The sequence below is a fragment of the Ictidomys tridecemlineatus genome, chromosome 16 (genome assembly GCF_052094955.1).
Source record: "Ictidomys tridecemlineatus isolate mIctTri1 chromosome 16, mIctTri1.hap1, whole genome shotgun sequence".
NCBI lineage: Eukaryota > Metazoa > Chordata > Mammalia > Rodentia > Sciuridae > Ictidomys > Ictidomys tridecemlineatus.
Genome location: NC_135492.1, coordinates 8,248,903 through 8,265,374, shown reverse-complemented (window position 1 = coordinate 8,265,374; position 16,472 = coordinate 8,248,903). Strand labels below are relative to the sequence as shown.

Here is a 16,472-nt window from a genome sequence, read left to right as displayed (position 1 = left end):
ATTTTTTAACATTTGTCTGTTTTCAATGTGGGTCACCCACTAATACTTCATCAAAATAACAGTTTCTTTTATGAGTTCAGGTGACCAAGGAATAGCCATACCATTGGAACAAAACAAAACACACACACACAAAAAAAAAAAAAAAACCAGAATTATCTTTAACCTAACTTTTTATATGATGTCTCAGATCCCCTTAACTTTAGCTGCTTTTTTCAGTTGAATTAAAACTGCTTTTTGTAGTTTGAAAGAGTGTGACTATTGAACTTGAAACCTTTTATTCTGGGCATCTTGGTGGTTTCTGGTGAGGTTAAGTGGGTGAGAAGGTGAAGGGAAAGTGGGGGATTCTTTCCTATCATAACATGAAGTTTTCCCCACAGTCTGCTCTCAGGTACCAGACCTCAAGTATTTTTTACAGTGGTATACTTTGATTATTTTTACTTCCCCTTTACCCATTAGTTTTAACAGAATTTTATCAAACTGCACTTATTAAGAACCATTTTAAAAATAAAGTTATAGTTCGCCTAACCAGTCTGTACTTATTGCTTATGGTTTCACTCATGTGCTATGTCTGTTTTTGTTATCTGAAAAACAGATATATTATTTTCCATATTTTATCCACTTTCCTACATGTATATACTGAAAAGAAAATTAGGTCTGGAAATATTCCATTTTGATTGAATGCTATAATCAAGAAAATAAAATTTAAATATGCTAAATATATCTCCAGATTTTGTCAAGTAGCTATGCTTAGAGTAGAGTTTGTGGACAAAAACAGTATCTCTAACTGCAGTTATGCTGATTCTGCAGTAGACCTTGAAAATAGTTTTATTATCATACTTCAGTCCTACCTTTAAAATAATGGTTTAATAGAAATATTAGCTATTGAGTAGTCAAGTGATTGAATGTAGCAAAAATTAGAAGATTCTAGTGATCATTTTCTCACCACAAAAAAAATTGAATATTAGAAAATACAGGAAAAACAAAGTGATGAAAAAGGAAAGTAAAAACGCACTAAACACATATAATGGAAAGCCAAGTTCTGTATATGAAATACAGTAAAATGTGCACTTTTTGTAAAATTTAATGGGATAGAAAAAAGTAGTATTGATTATTCTTGATGGTAAGAACATCCCCCATGAGCAGACTTTATGTCCTCTTTTGGATGTCAGAAAGGATAATAAATTAAAGAAAGAAATCATTTTTACTTCTGGTGTGTGTTTTGTGATTAAAAGTTTCTTAAAGTTAAATTTGTGAAAATGCTTATGGGTTTTTAACCTTCATAAATTTTCTGTAGACAAATAATGCAACACATAATTATTTTTAAAAGAGAACAACTAACTGAGGAAGCATGAACACAGGGACTTGTAACTATGAGAAAATAGAGTGGGGTATGGTAGCCTGTACAGATGCTGATACTCAGAAATAATACAGTGTCCAATGTAGATTAAGCAAGAAATCACAGAACACATACCATAAATGATAATCAATTAAATGCTAAATCCTTTTAATATTTGACTGATTAGGCCTGAAGAAAAAGAAGTGGCCCCATAAGTTAATTTGGTTTTCCTCCCTCTCTCATTGCAATTAGAAAAAATAATGGGAACACCTAAAACATTGTGTAGGGTCTTTTATTTATTTATATTTCAAGATTATAATCAATATAATCAGACAACTAGTAGTAGGTATGGCTAAATTTAGTTACCTTTTAAAACTTTACATAGTGTCAGATAGAGTGTAGGCTGCTGATTTTGGTGTAAATTTTGGAAACTACTGTCTTATATGGCACTGGGGATTGAACTTAGGGTGGTTTATCACTCATATATATACAAAATTCTTTAATATTTTATTTTGAGACCTGGTCTCACTTAATTACCAAGGCTGGCCTTGAAGTTGTGATCCTCCTGCCTCAGCCTCTATGATATTTGAGATTACAGGTATGTACCAGTATATCAGGCCTGGACACTACTTTTGTTTTACTTGCATCTAATAATCAAAATTATTTTAAATATTTTTGCCTTTTCTTAGATATAAAATATTCAATAATATCTTACCAAATTGGTTTTGACCCTAATATTCTTTTCTCGAAAAGGCCAATATTCATGTCAAGTAGTTCTACTTTTTTTTCTTACCATAACAAGATTTACTCATTAGATTCTATCCTAAGATAGCAAGTCAATTTTATCCATATTTTAGAAAAAACAAATTGCTATAAATTGTTCTGGTCATGGTTTTAATAGAAGTACCTTCCTCTTAGTCATAATCAAAAAAAAAAGATAGGAGAAAATTTAGTTAGTAAAGTCAAAATCTAAGATCCAACAGTTGACCAGTTTTTCTTTCAACCAGATGTTTATGATTTGATTGTTTCTTTTTTAAATTTCTTCTTCTGATTACACTGATGACATTTTCTATGATATTTAATAGTCAGCTTCATTTAAAAGCACTGGTTTATGTGAAAAAGTGTATACTAAAGGAAATAAATATCTGGAAGAAATTCATAGTACTCAATATGTCTCATGATTATATACAGTTTCCTCCCTCCATTCTGGGATTGCAATTTATAGAGCTTTAAATGACTTCCATTTCTCACTATATTTCACTATCAGCACATGCAGAAAAAATTTCTCAACAAATTTATATTAAATAATTAGCAATTTAGAGAAAACCAGATATAATTTACACCTGTGAAATTAAAACAATATATGTGGAAATTTGCCAAACAATACTTGGCATATTCAAAGAATAAAATGAAGAAATTTACCAGAATTGTTGCTTTACTTTATGTGATAGGGCACAGTTTATTGACATGTTGTTTCAAAAAAGACATTAACATTTTTCTTATGAAAAAATAGTTGTTATTCTTTAACGTAAATTTTACTTGATTTTTTAAAATTTTTACCCATTTATCTTGCACACTGAGAAGTTATTTCCTGAGGTAAAACACAGTGAAATACTGATCAATCTATTGTATTTTCAACTGGTGTTGTAAAATGCATCTCTGACACATTTGCTTGTTTTTATTTTATACAATAACATCATGCACAATCAGCATGAGAGAATTTGGTCATTAATTTTGGTATCAGGGCTGGGGATGTGGCTCAAGTGGTAGCGCACTCGTCTGGCATGCATGCGGCCCGTTTTCGATCCTCAACACCACATACAAACAAAGATGTTGTGTCCGCCGAAAACTGAAAAATAAATATTAAAAGTTTAAAATAATTAATTTTGGTATCAACAGTGGGTTAGGTAGATTGAAAAGATGTTGAGAAAATTACATCTATAATGGAGGAATCTCCCAATTCTTTGTTTTCATATTTCCTGTGGTGCTTCTGCTCTTCATATTAGTATGTTAACTTTAATTTGCATTTTCCATACAGTTTCTTAAAACATAAGACACGTAGAATTGAGAAAATCATATACAGTAAGTTTATTCATAAACTGATATAAGACTCAATGAAAGACTTCAGCATTATTAATGTACATTTTATCGAAATTCCATTATATCACAATGGTACATACAGTATTAAAATTTTATATAGCTAAAGGTTTTTAAACAATGAATGATAGGCACCCTCAACAAGTATGTAGTTCAAATTATTAATTTACTGAGCTTCATTCATTCATAATATAATCATTGTCAAAAACCACACATTAGAGTGTCTATTTTGAAAAAAATTGTTTGGTGAATTACTAACAATGCAGCATGAAATTTTTATTTATTATTGGTTCATCATACCCACATCTTTCTCACATAGTAAGATTGTTGTTATATTCGATAAGTTGTAGCTAAAATCATGAAATACCACATACCACATTATACAGATTGTATAAATGCTCTTATTATTTCTTCATCCTTTTCACAAATATTTATCAGCTACTTACTATATGCTAATTAGAAATAAGTTTATTATAATTATCTTAGATATTTTTTTAAAAAACTGCAGGACCTCATTTGAAAAAAGCAATATAGATTTCAGAAGTAACTACGGTTTCTCTAGTGAATAACGTGTATAGAAATCTGCTAAGGTCTTGGGGTATGCAAATATATTTGAGATGCATCAGAGAGTACATATAAAAAATACTACTTATTATGTTATTTAAATAAAGTGAAATTTATCATACCAAATGTTTAAAAAATTAACTTCTGGGAAAAAAAAGCAAAAGGATGCACTAGTATTTGAAATAAGGTAATAATAATTTTTACTATAATTAGTTGTTTCTGAGTCTCATTTCACTCTTTATTTTAATTTTCTATCCATTGTGTTAAGAACCCCTATAGGTGTTAAACTATATAACGTACATATATTGTGGTTAAAGTGTTATTGGAAAATATTAGCATTCGGTGAATAATGCCATTAATTTTCTGTTTTGAAATATTAAGAACCATTTAAGATTTATTGCAATAGATAGTTTTGTTTAAAGTAACAGTAGTTTTTCAATGTAGAAATTACTTAGAAAAAAATAGGTGTTCTCAAAAAGTCTGTAACAACCATATTTGATGAACTTTGTGTCATAATGTATAAGAAAAGTTTCTTCCCTACCTCAAACCAGACATCATTGGAATAACCTTGTGTAGTATCAGCACATACAAGTTTAGATGAGGACTTTTGCTTCTTTTCTCATTTTACTTCCCACCTTCAACATGGCTTATTTTTTATAAGCAAATTTCTATGCTTGTTCAACCTCTCACACATCTCAGAATTCACTAGGAGGGATCCCTGACAATATAGAAACAAACATATCTGAGATAGTGTATAGATTAATATATGAAGAAGTTCAAGAAAATATTGATTTGGCCATGAGATGGTGTGGTAACTATATAGAAAGCTAAAACTTTAAATAGATAGAAAAATAATACTCCTGAGAATTACTATAAATCATGTAGTCTTTGGAAGCAGATATTTTAAGTAGGAAGCTCTTGAGACTGATGTCCACTGCATCTTTTATAGGAATATTTGCTCTGGTTTTGAAGGCCACCAGATTTTAGCCAGTAAACTTTTGGCTTGATATAGCATAATCAGAAAGCCCAGCATTCTCTTTTTATACCTAGGCATTTTTTACTAATCATTCATTGAGTTTTTGCACAGACTTTTCCCTTATTTTAATATACATAGCCTGTTAGTCTTGTCACATTCAAATTCATTTATTCTTCAAAAAGTAACTTAATTAAATTTCCTATTGTCTTTAAAATATCAACCTAAAATAATTTCTATACTCTAAAGCATTTTATTGTAGTATCTAGAATCTTTATAAGTACAAAGTAATGACATTCTATGTCTCAGTTTTTCCATTGTCTCTCTCATATTACTTTCATTATGATTTGATTATGTCCCCCAAATGCTCATGTGTTTGGAACTTAGTTTCAAAGGGAGAGAGTTGGGAAATAGTGGAATGTTTAAGAAATAAGATCTACTAAATTGTGGTTAGATCATTGGGAGTGATGTTCTTGGAGAGGGTTAATGTAACTTTCATAGGGCACAACATAGTTCTTATTAAAGCCGGTTGTTACAAAAGAGCAAGTCTTTTTTCTGAATTTCTCTGACTTCCTGTCTTATTATGTTCTCTCTACCTCTCAAATGAGTTCTCACCATAATGCCACCTCATGGTGTAATGCAGGTGAAAGAACTGTCACAGGAGCTGAGAAGATTCTAGTACAGTGCACTTAAATCTTCAGAACTATGTACTCACAAAATATTTTTATGTATTTATAAGTTGTAGATGGACACAATATTTTATTTATTCATTCATTTTTATATGGTGTTGAGAATTGAACCCAGCTTCTTGCATGTGACAGGTGAGCACTCTACCACTGAGCCACAACTCCAGCCTCTCAGAAAATATTTTTATGCATTTATATCTCTTTTTATACATTGGCCTGTTTCTGGTATTTTTCTCTAACATTATAAATTAGACTAAAACAACCTCTGTGTCTTATTTCTAAAGAAGAGAGGTGAGACTTTGCAATGTATTATCAAAAAGTTCTGTAAAAGTTTTAGAATAAGAACGGTTATGCATTCACTGAGTGACCTTTAGTGAGTGATTAAACATCTTTGAGTCTAAGGCATCTTACTATGAGAGTGAATAGAACATCTAAGATTACATTTTTAAAAGCTCTGGTATAGTTTAGATAGTAATGGCTTAGCATTTTTGATTCTTATTTGTTTTTAAATTTCAAAGCAGATATCTTGTATTTCTTGTAATCCTCATGGTGCTTAGGTTAATGTATTGCCATTTACTTTGGGACTCAAATATGTGGAATTTATTTTGTTTAGTAAAGCAAAAGCAAGAGTGGTTCCTTAGAATATAGTAAAGACTCTATGAGAATATTTTTATTTTTAATGGGAAGAATTTTCTCATTGCTAATGATTATAGAGGGAATTTACATCTTGATGACACCCATTAATCAGAAATGGTCTGAATTGTCTACATCAAAACCATTAGAAAACCATGAATAAAGAGGCAGATTAAAAAAAATAGGTTTTTCTAGCACCATTTTGAGTCTTCTATTAGATTAAAAATTATAGAATTTTTTACCAGTGAAAGGATTTAAACACGTAGCTGAATTTTAAGCCTCCTGTACTCACACAAGTCACCATCAATCATAATACCATTGTAGGAAGATAAATGTAGATCTTCACAGGCAGAAAAATCAAATACAAAAAGTGCAATTTGTCTTATGCAAAAAAAGACCTCATTATTTATGTCATACTTCTTTTAGCTCCCATGTTCCAGATCTTTGAGCTGAAGATATTCAGCCAGAAGAAAGTGGATTTGTTTTATGCTAGATGAGTTAAGAACTGATATAATTAGAATGTAGAGTAAACATATTTTGATTTGGGTTTCAGTTCTTTCAAGTATGATGGCTTGCTCAGGAAAACAATGCAGGAGATTTTGTCCTCCACTTCAATCAAATTGTATGGAAATATTATTTGTTCAAATTAAAAATGGAAGCCACAGGCAATCTACAGCAGGCATTGAAATGTCATGATGAGACATCAAACTGCATTTGTTTTTCTCATGTTTTTGTATCATTGATTGATGTGGAATTTGAATATTTGAAATATAAAAACTATATTTAAAAATAAACATTAATATTCTTTTTTATTTTAAGGTAATTTTAAGGCTCATAGCCTAAGGTCATAATACACAGTATAATTAACTCATATTTTTCTAATGTAATCCCAAGACAAAGGAGTTGGGATATATTTTTCATGAAAAAAATTATTTTTACTAAGTAAACTTATGTTGTTCCATGTATCATACTTTTCTATGTAGTATATGTTTGGCCTTAAAATTAATAGAAGTGAATTCTTGATGGGACTTCCAAAAGGTTTATATTATCTTGTCCTGGTGAACATTGTGGCAGAATATATGGAGGATGAAACAGAATTTCTGAAATTGTGTATTTTTTGGCTGCAAACTGTTGAAAGGTACATCATTGTTATTCATGAAAAAGAGTGACTAAAACAGCAATGTTCTTTAAGCATACATACATGAACAAATTCTTTGTTAAGCAAAAATGCCCTGTGCAGCCAGGGATGGCTGAAATACATTATACATAGACTCTGGTAATCTCAGTTCTTTTTTTTAAACTCTACATAGCAAATTTTTCTAGCTCAATAAATCTCTATTTCTTTTCTTGCTTTTAAAACCAGAGGAGCAATAATTGTCTTTTTTAACATTCTGGATTATTTTCCAATTTGACTGCAATAAAATATGCAAAAAAAATTTGGGAAACATTTCAAAGCATACAAATGGAAGTGAATAATCTTTTCTTATTTTATGACCCTTTTTTCTTTCAAATGCTGTTGTAGCTCAAAGTGGGTAACTTATCATTCGTCAATTACCTTTAACTGATTATATGTCCATTTTTCCCCTAGTATTTGGAAACCACACTTCATCCAGTACCTCTTACGTCAGTCTTTACAATTTTTTATTTCCATATTATTGTGCACACAAGAAAGATAAAGCTCTTCTCTCCTGTAAAAGCTACCTTTAAGTTTGTGAAAATTTGGTCTATTAAAATCACTAGGAAATGTTAAAATGTTAACAAGTAAAAAATTTAACATTTATAAATCAAGATATAAAAATCTGGGGCTTATTTTCCTATATCTATATTCTTCTTATACATCTTAATTTCACCATAAATACAAACAGAAAAAAAATAATGATCTGACTTATGGATATTGTATTCCACATTAAGTTTGATTAAAATGTGTAAAAGTATTAATAAATGCTAGAATATTATTCACTCAACAGTATGTTTTACTGTTACATAGAACATTTAGTCAAGTAGAACACTATGATGTCTGTTATTTAACAACAGGATGCAATAAATGAGGGTTAACATATAAACAAATATTCAGTTATAAAGACATATTGCATACATAAGGGAAATAGGAAAAAATGCACTGTAAACCTGGCATTAAGGTCCATGCTTGTAATCCAAGCAAATTGGGAAGCTGAGAAATTTTAGAAGTTTAAGTTTAGCCTCAGCTTGTTAGTGTGGTTTCAAGCAACGTAGCAAGACAGTCTCAAAATTTGAAAAAGTGGAGAGTGGGCTTAGGAATATGGCTCAGTGTATAAAAATACCTAAACTTAAACTGAAATACAAAAAAAATTAAAGTTTAAAATATTACACTTCAGTGTTAAACATAAAAAATAGATTTCATATAATTCTTTTCTCAGTATTCAAAATGAAAATAGTAATTTTTGATTTAGAAATACAATGATATACTTTGAAAGATGCAGTTTCTTCACTATGCATGTATGATATTTATGACTGATATTTCTACAAAATAACTTTATAATGCTTAATAAATTTAAGCAAAAGTTAAAGACAACTACTTGTTTTCTAAAGTTAAATGAGTTTTGTATTTTACTGATCCTTATATACATCAAGGTGTAATATATAGATAATAACTTTACTATACTCTCACATTTATTATAAATGTTTCATTGTTATATAAGGCATACATTTTGGACAAAATCTGTTCAATGTTCACTACTAGTATGAGTTTTCAGATGTTCAATGAATTTAAAATTTAAATACATTTTGGAAATATTATTTAACTTTTTAGAGTTTCTGGGCACAATGAATTCTCCAAAAATAAGCAGTGTTTAAGAATCATGTAGCTAATTTTTTTTTCCATTTGTATTTTCTCTAACCAGTATGTATCCACAGGTGCTGAGTATTGGTGAATAAATTTTAGAGGCATTGTCACATTGTCAGTTTTCACATTTCAAAATTTTCTCTATGCTATGGTTATTGTGGTGAGGATTAAATGTTGTCCCTTTCTTAGAGTAATCATACAATGTTCCCATCTGTAGAGCTTCTCTACAGTGTGTTTTCTCTGATGTCTAGTAATATATGATATATAATTTAAAATGTTTCTACATTCTGTACATTTAGATGTCTTTTTTTCCAGAATAAGTAGCCTAGTGGTGAAAAGAATTGATTTCTTATTAAAAGCTTTGCTGCATTATTACAATTTGTAGGGGTTCTTTTCTGTATAAATTCAGTTGTTAATAAGGTTTAGTCTTTCTTTTTTTAATGTTTATTTTTTAGTTGTAGTTGGACACAATACCTTTATTTCACTTATTTATTTTTATGTGGTGCTGAGAATCAAACCCAGAATTTCATACATGCGAGGATAGCACTCTACCACTGAACCACAACCCCAGCCCCAATGTTTAGTCTTTCTTTAAAAGTATGTTCACTTTATTTACATTTCACATTCACCAGGATGTCTTGTGCTGTGGTGAGTAAAGTTTTATTTTTTATTAAAAGCTTTTCCACATTATTCGCATTTGTAGGGCTTTTCTCCAGTGTGTGTTCTGTTGTAGTGAATAAGGCCTCTTTTATTACTAAAAGCTTTGCCACATTCCTTATATTTGCAATGCTTCTCTCCAGTGTAAATGTCCCTGTGGCAAATAAGGTAAAATATTTGAGTAAAAACTTTGTCACACACTTTGAGTTTGTGAGGCTTCTCTCCAGTGTGAGTTCTGTTGTGGAAAATAAGGTATTATTTTGACTGAAGGAGTTGCCACATTCTTTATATTTGTAAGGCTTCTCTCTAGTGTGAGTTCCTTTGTGGCAAATAAAGCCTGTTTTTTGAGTAAAAGCTTTGCCACATTTGTTACATTTGTAGGGCTTCTCTCCAGTGAGCTCTGCAGTGGTGAATAAGGTCTATTTTTTACCAAAAGCTTTGCCACATTTTTTACATTTGTAGGGCTTCTCTCCAGTGTGAGTTCTGTTGTGGCGAATAAGGCTTGATTTTTCACCAAAATCTTTGCCACATTCTGTACATTTGTAGGGCTTCTCTCCAGTGTGTGTTCTGCTGTGGCAAATAAGATGTGATTTGTGACCAAAAGCTTTGCCACATTCTGTACATTTGTAGAGCTTCTCTCCAGTGTGAGTTCTGCTATGGCAAATAAGGTTTGATTTTTGACCAAAAGCTTTTCCACAATATTTGCATGTGTAGGGCTTCTCTCCAGTGGGAGTTCTGTTGTGGCAAATAAGGTCTGATTTTTGACCAAAAGCTTTGCCGCAATCTTTACATGTGTAGGGTTTCTCTCCAGTGTGAGTTCTTCTGTGGTAAATAAAGTATGGTTTTTGACAAAATGCTTTGCCACATTCTGTACATTTGTAGGGCTTCTCTCCAGTGTGAGTTCTGCTGTGGCAAATAAGGTATGATTTTCGACCAAAGGCTTTGCCACAAACTTTACATTTGCTTGGCTTCTCTCCAGTGTGAGTTTCGTTGTGGCGAATAAGGTCTGCTTTATTACTAAAAGCTTTGGCACATTCTTTACATTTGTAGGGCTTCTCTCCATTGTGTGTTCTGCTGTGGCTAATAAGATGTGATTTTTGACCAAAAGCCTTGCCACAATCTTTACATTTGTAGAGCTTCTCTCCAGTGTGAGTTCTACTGTGGCGAATAAGGCTTGATTTTTGACCAAAAGCTTTGCCACATTCTTTACATTTGTAGGGCTTCTCACCAGTGTGTGTTCTTCTGTGGCAAATAAGATATGATTTGTGACCAAAAGCTTTGCCACATTCTGTACATTTGTAGGGCTTCTCTCCAGTGTGAGTCCTGCTGTGGCAAATAAGGTCTGATTTATGACCTAAAGCTTTGCCACAATCTTTGCATGTGTAGGTCTTCTCTTCAGTGTGACTTCTGTTGTGGTGAATAAAAAGTGATTTTTGACAAAAAGCTTTGCCACATTCTATACATTTGTAGGGCTTCTCTCCAGTATAATTTCTCTGGTGGTGAACAAGGCCTGATTTTGTATATGATTTCTTGTGTTCACTCTCACTTGTAGTTTTCCATATTTTCTTTTGTGGTAAATAGTTAAGATCACAACTTTTATATTTTGCAATTATCACTTCATGAAATCTATTTTTTAGGCCCTTTTCTGGTGCATATTCTTGGGTATGATTAAGAGTCATGACTGAAAAAAACAAAAATGAAAAAAAACCCTATTAGACTGGGATAAATATATTTTTAATACATAACATGAAATTAAGGTAAAATAAGTACATCAGGAGTGCAGCAGATTAGTAAGTCCAAAGTCACCATAAATCCAAAAAAAAATATTAGTTCAATAAAAATGTACAGAAAAAATTACCTTGAGAATATTATCCAAATTTTTGTAGAGACCACAGTATCCAAGAGGAGAACATCATTAAGAAGAGTAATATAATTAAGTGTAGAAAATTATCATTAATAGCCTTTGTCCTTCAAAAGATAGTAGTGTGTATTTAGGAAATATCTACCATCTACCTTCACTGTCACTAGAAAAAGAGAAATGTAAAACATATAAAAACATTTCTGGTTTTTTCTAAAGAGTGTCCATAATATGGTTTTTGTCTTTCATGACATAGAGACATAAAAATATCTAGCAGATTTTGAATGATAATACCATAAATATTCAACAAAAGAAAGAGGCAATGGATTCTTAAAAAGAAATATGAACAAAACATTTACTAAGAAATATATACATATATATCTATAAAATTTTTCATAAAAACATTTTAAAAGACTATAAAAACCTTGTATAGATTATGGCCATAATATTTGGATGAATTCAACACATGACAATCAAGTACAATAAATTGATTTTTATATTATTACATTTGTTTGATATGAGAATTTCATTTATTGACAAATACAACTTTGTTTATTTATAAATATATTATGGTACTTTATACTATATATACAAGGTAAAATGACTAAATAGAATGAATTAACAAAATTATTGTTTCATATAAATTATCATTTTTTATTTCTTACAAGGTATTGTATTCCTTCTACTAGTATTTATGAAAAACATAATACACTCACTATGTGGTAAAATAAAACTCTGACCCTATTATGCTCAATAAAATAAAAAATATTTTATATATCAACCCTATAGTATCAACCCTACATAAAACACAGTAACTGCTGAGCAAAATTTTGCTCACTAAATTTCTGACTTCCACAATTTGAATCAAAATCTCCTACAACTTAATATCTTCCTGCCACCTTTCACTTAATTCAAAGTCCTGCTTATATTTTTTATAACACTTTAAGAGACAAAATATTATATAACTAAATAATAATAGTATATAAGTACATATTTTTAAACATTTGACATTGATGGGCACACAAATTGAGTCTCTAGCTTTAATACTGAGAAAAATATTGGAACTAAACACAGAAGCCGAGGTATCCCTTCAATTTTATGATTTAATTGTTCATGGATACATATTTAGTACTAGCAATACTGGATCTTTAGGTCATCCAACTTTTAATGTTTCATGTGTAATGCTTCAGATTACCCCAAAAATTCTATATCATGGACTACAACACAAGACTTTTTAAAATTGTTTGAGCCATGCTGTTTCTAAATTTCTGTGACTTCTCTCAAACATAAAGTACTTTTGCATGGCCTCCCAATTAGCAAATATTACAAGGATGCAGCACTGTTCTTGCCTATTTCTTTTATTTAAAATTTTTTATACTTTTTTCCCGAAAATGGACTATATAATCTACTGATGGCTCCTTTATTGAACAAATAAAAAATAGTACAGCAAATATAAACAAAGAGAAGCATGGGCTAAATCCAAGTGACAAAAAAAAATAAAACATGAAGAATTTAACATTAGGATACTGACAGTTATGAATTACTCAAAGAACACTAAATAACTATTTAAAAAATGTTTAGAGAGTGAAATTGAAAAATATTAACATCAATGAGCACAATGTTTATGTGAACAATTCTTTAAGAAAAAACGAGAGGGGCATTTCTAGTGTGCAAATTTGAAATTCTACAAATATGGAAGAGGCTTATCAACCAGTACCAAGTCTAAGACAAACAACTTGTAAAATACCTACAACTAAAAATTAAATGTTTAAAAGAAAAAAACCTAAATGTTAATACTGTCAAAATAGATCCCCTGCCCCATCCATACCAAACTGCTTTCAGAGAATCATGAAGCTGGAACAGCCTGAGAGGCAGGCATCGCATCGTGTTCTACTTTACAGATTTAGGGAGTTCCTCAAAGTTGCCCCTGGAAAGGATGAAGGCCTCCTCCCCCATCTATGGTTTTTTTCATTGCCTAGGTGCTAGAAAACACTTCCTGTGCCTGAGTGAATGAGTGAAGCGGGCTGTACTATCAAAACTAGGCTCCAGCAAGTTATGGCTGCATCACAGGCTTCCCCTCTCTGGACCTCCATGTCTCAGTATGTACATAGCAGGCACTAAGAGAAGTCTCTGTGAACATGCCAGTAAAATTTTTGTTTCCCCAAAACAAAGTGTCTCAAGTGATATCCCCAGGACCTCTTCCAGAAACCCCATGGAACCCAATCAACCTGAAATATGGAAAGTGCACAGCATCCCATGAGAGGGAGGAATCAAAAAAGGCTGTGCTGTGGCATCTTCAGCCTCCCTCCATTGATTCAGTGTGTAAGAGGGAAAACTGAGACCCTCAATGGAGCAGACCCTGAGGTCACATTTCTATCTCAGAGTCCAAAGATTCTGCTTCCCCACTGGGTCCACAGATCTCCTGACAGAATTTCCAGATGCCTCACCTGACTCCATTTGCCTCCTGTGGACACACCCACCATGCCCTCTAGTTCTGCAACACTGCACCTCCTGGTTCCTAGGCTGTGCTCACCTAAGGAGTGCTGGATGGGGTGCTGCATCCCATCTGCTTTGCCTGTCTCCTCCCCACCCACTGTTCTTATAGGTTGGGCTCCTCTCATTCAGCTTGACTCTGCCTCACCAGCTCTGCCAAACATTCAAACCCCACTAGGTCCTCTCCACTTTATTTCAATGGGCTTCACCCAACATCTTGCCTCTTACCTTCTCTCTTATGCAGAGCCACGCCCACTCCATCTACTTGATCCTCTGCATTCTGTCCACGTGGCTCAGCCTCCACTGACATATTTAACACTCTTGGATTGCAGGTTTTTTCCTCTAGATCTGGAATATTTGCAATCTGGCTTAGCCACCAACATCCACTAACATACAAAATGGCTCTGCTCTTCTTCATTATCCATGCTTTTCCATCAAGTTCACTCCTACGCCAGCCTCCCTTTGTCACCTGGCCTCTCTACTGCTCCTTGAAAACTCAATCTGAAATTTAAAAAAATGGGATCTTGCAGAGATGCCCATGGTTGTGACATCACTGAGTCTAAGGGACAATTACCTTTTGGCTCTGGTCACCTTTGAACCCCACATCTTTAATGTTTGACCTTGAACAACTCTGCTAACCTAAGTCAGAGTATCTCCATTTACAAAATTCAGCTGATGATAATACTTTATTTGCATAAACGTGAGCACATTTTCAACACTATCTGTGTATTATGGATGCAGAAGAGGCACTGGCAAGCAACTAGCAAGATCCATGCCTTATATGTGAAAGAGTCCACCAGAATTTAAAAAAAGAATGTTTGCAAAGGATATGGACTTCTGCTTTTCTTTAGCTCTGTGGCCTTAAGCACCTTATCTTACCCTTTCAGCACAGGATAAACACAGCTTTTTGCAAACAAGAGTCATCTGTGATCTCTTCTCCAGCCAGCCTGGGGGATCTCAGAATGAGGGAGCATAAGTGTCTGATCATGATCATCTTTCTCAAGGTTGAGTCTCAGAAGAAAAGCATCTTTATAATGACTTATGTATAACTATTGTTTATTCTGACAGCCTGACTCAATGCTGTAGAGATAGGGCAGCAGTTGGGGACTCGGGTTTCAAGCTGCAGAAACTGAACTGGGTGCTTTTTAAAAAATGCTTTAGATAACACTGGGGAGGTCAAGGGAATCTGATGGCAAAATTCAATAAAACCAGGAGTTCGGTTTTGCCAGGTGATCTCAGTGCCCAAAACCCCTTTATAGTCTTTCCTGGACACTACTGCTATATGAGCACACTGGAAGCCTTTCTCCTTTTGCTTTGTTGCTGCTCAGATTCTTAGTCTTCAGAGAAGGGGTCTGGTTGGCTGGGCATAGGTATGGGCTGAGAGTATGAATTCTTCATATTAAAGTAGGTATTGAAGGATGAGTTGAAGTATAATAAATAACAAATGGAAAAAACATTTGTCAATTATACGTAAGAACACCATTTGTGACCTCACAATGAAATTTATGTCTTCTCAGAATCACACAACCACACCATGCCAGGTGCTTTTCTCATCATGTCATTCAATGTCCACAAATCTTTCAAAAATAGTGCCATATTTTGGGAAACTGTTTGCATTGTTCTACACCAATGCTAAAGGCTCCTATAAAGAATTCAAAATATACAGTAGAATACTGAAAAAACTGGCCAAAAGGTGGGAATCTTGCCAAAACCCAGTGCCCCAAACACCAGAATTAACATTAGGTAGTATTATTTCTCAGGGCTTTTTTAGTCACATAGATTGGAGGGTAAATAAAAAAGCAAGGGTAGGTCAAAAGGATGAAAAGAATTTGAATAAAATGGGGTTAAATGTGGGTTGGGTTTGTGGCTCACTGGGAGAGTGCTTGCCTAGTGCACACAAGGTGCTGGGTTATATCATCAACACCACTTAAAAATAAAAATAAAATAAAATAATGGGGAAAATTATAAAAAACTATTAAATATAAAAATAAACCATTTTCACTTGAATTTAAAGAAAAAAAAAACAAAATCAGTAAAAGAGAAGTAGTTGCTAACATGACATATTTATTTTGTGACCAAAGTGCTTGTTTAATATAAGAATGCACTAATATTGTGATTAACAAGGTGTCTCAAAAGTTTAAAAATAACATTAAAAAAAATCTGAGGATGAGGCTCAGTGGTAGTGGTATGTGCCCCTAGGTTCAAACCCTTGTACAAAAAAAAAAAAAAAAGAAAAAAGAAAAAAAAAAGAAAAAGAAAAGAAAGAAAGAAAAAGAAAAAGAAAAAAAGTAAAAGAAAAAAAATATGGTCACTTTTTCTTATGTTACATATTGCAATTTTAGCACTCATTTTCA

The 16,472-nt window shown here is 32.4% G+C and overlaps 1 protein-coding gene across 1 annotated transcript in view; it reads right to left on the bottom strand.

Annotated features, from left to right (window-relative positions):
• The window catches only part of LOC144371430 (uncharacterized), a 306,284-nt gene extending 292,775 nt beyond the window's left edge, over nucleotides 1-13,509 (bottom strand). The window contains 3 exon segments of the mRNA XM_078033750.1: nucleotides 1,874-1,878; nucleotides 10,198-10,847; nucleotides 13,454-13,509. Coding sequence (XP_077889876.1) covers nucleotides 1,874-1,878; nucleotides 10,198-10,847; nucleotides 13,454-13,509 — 711 coding nt within the window.
• Nucleotides 13,510-16,472: the final 2,963 nt, after the last annotated feature.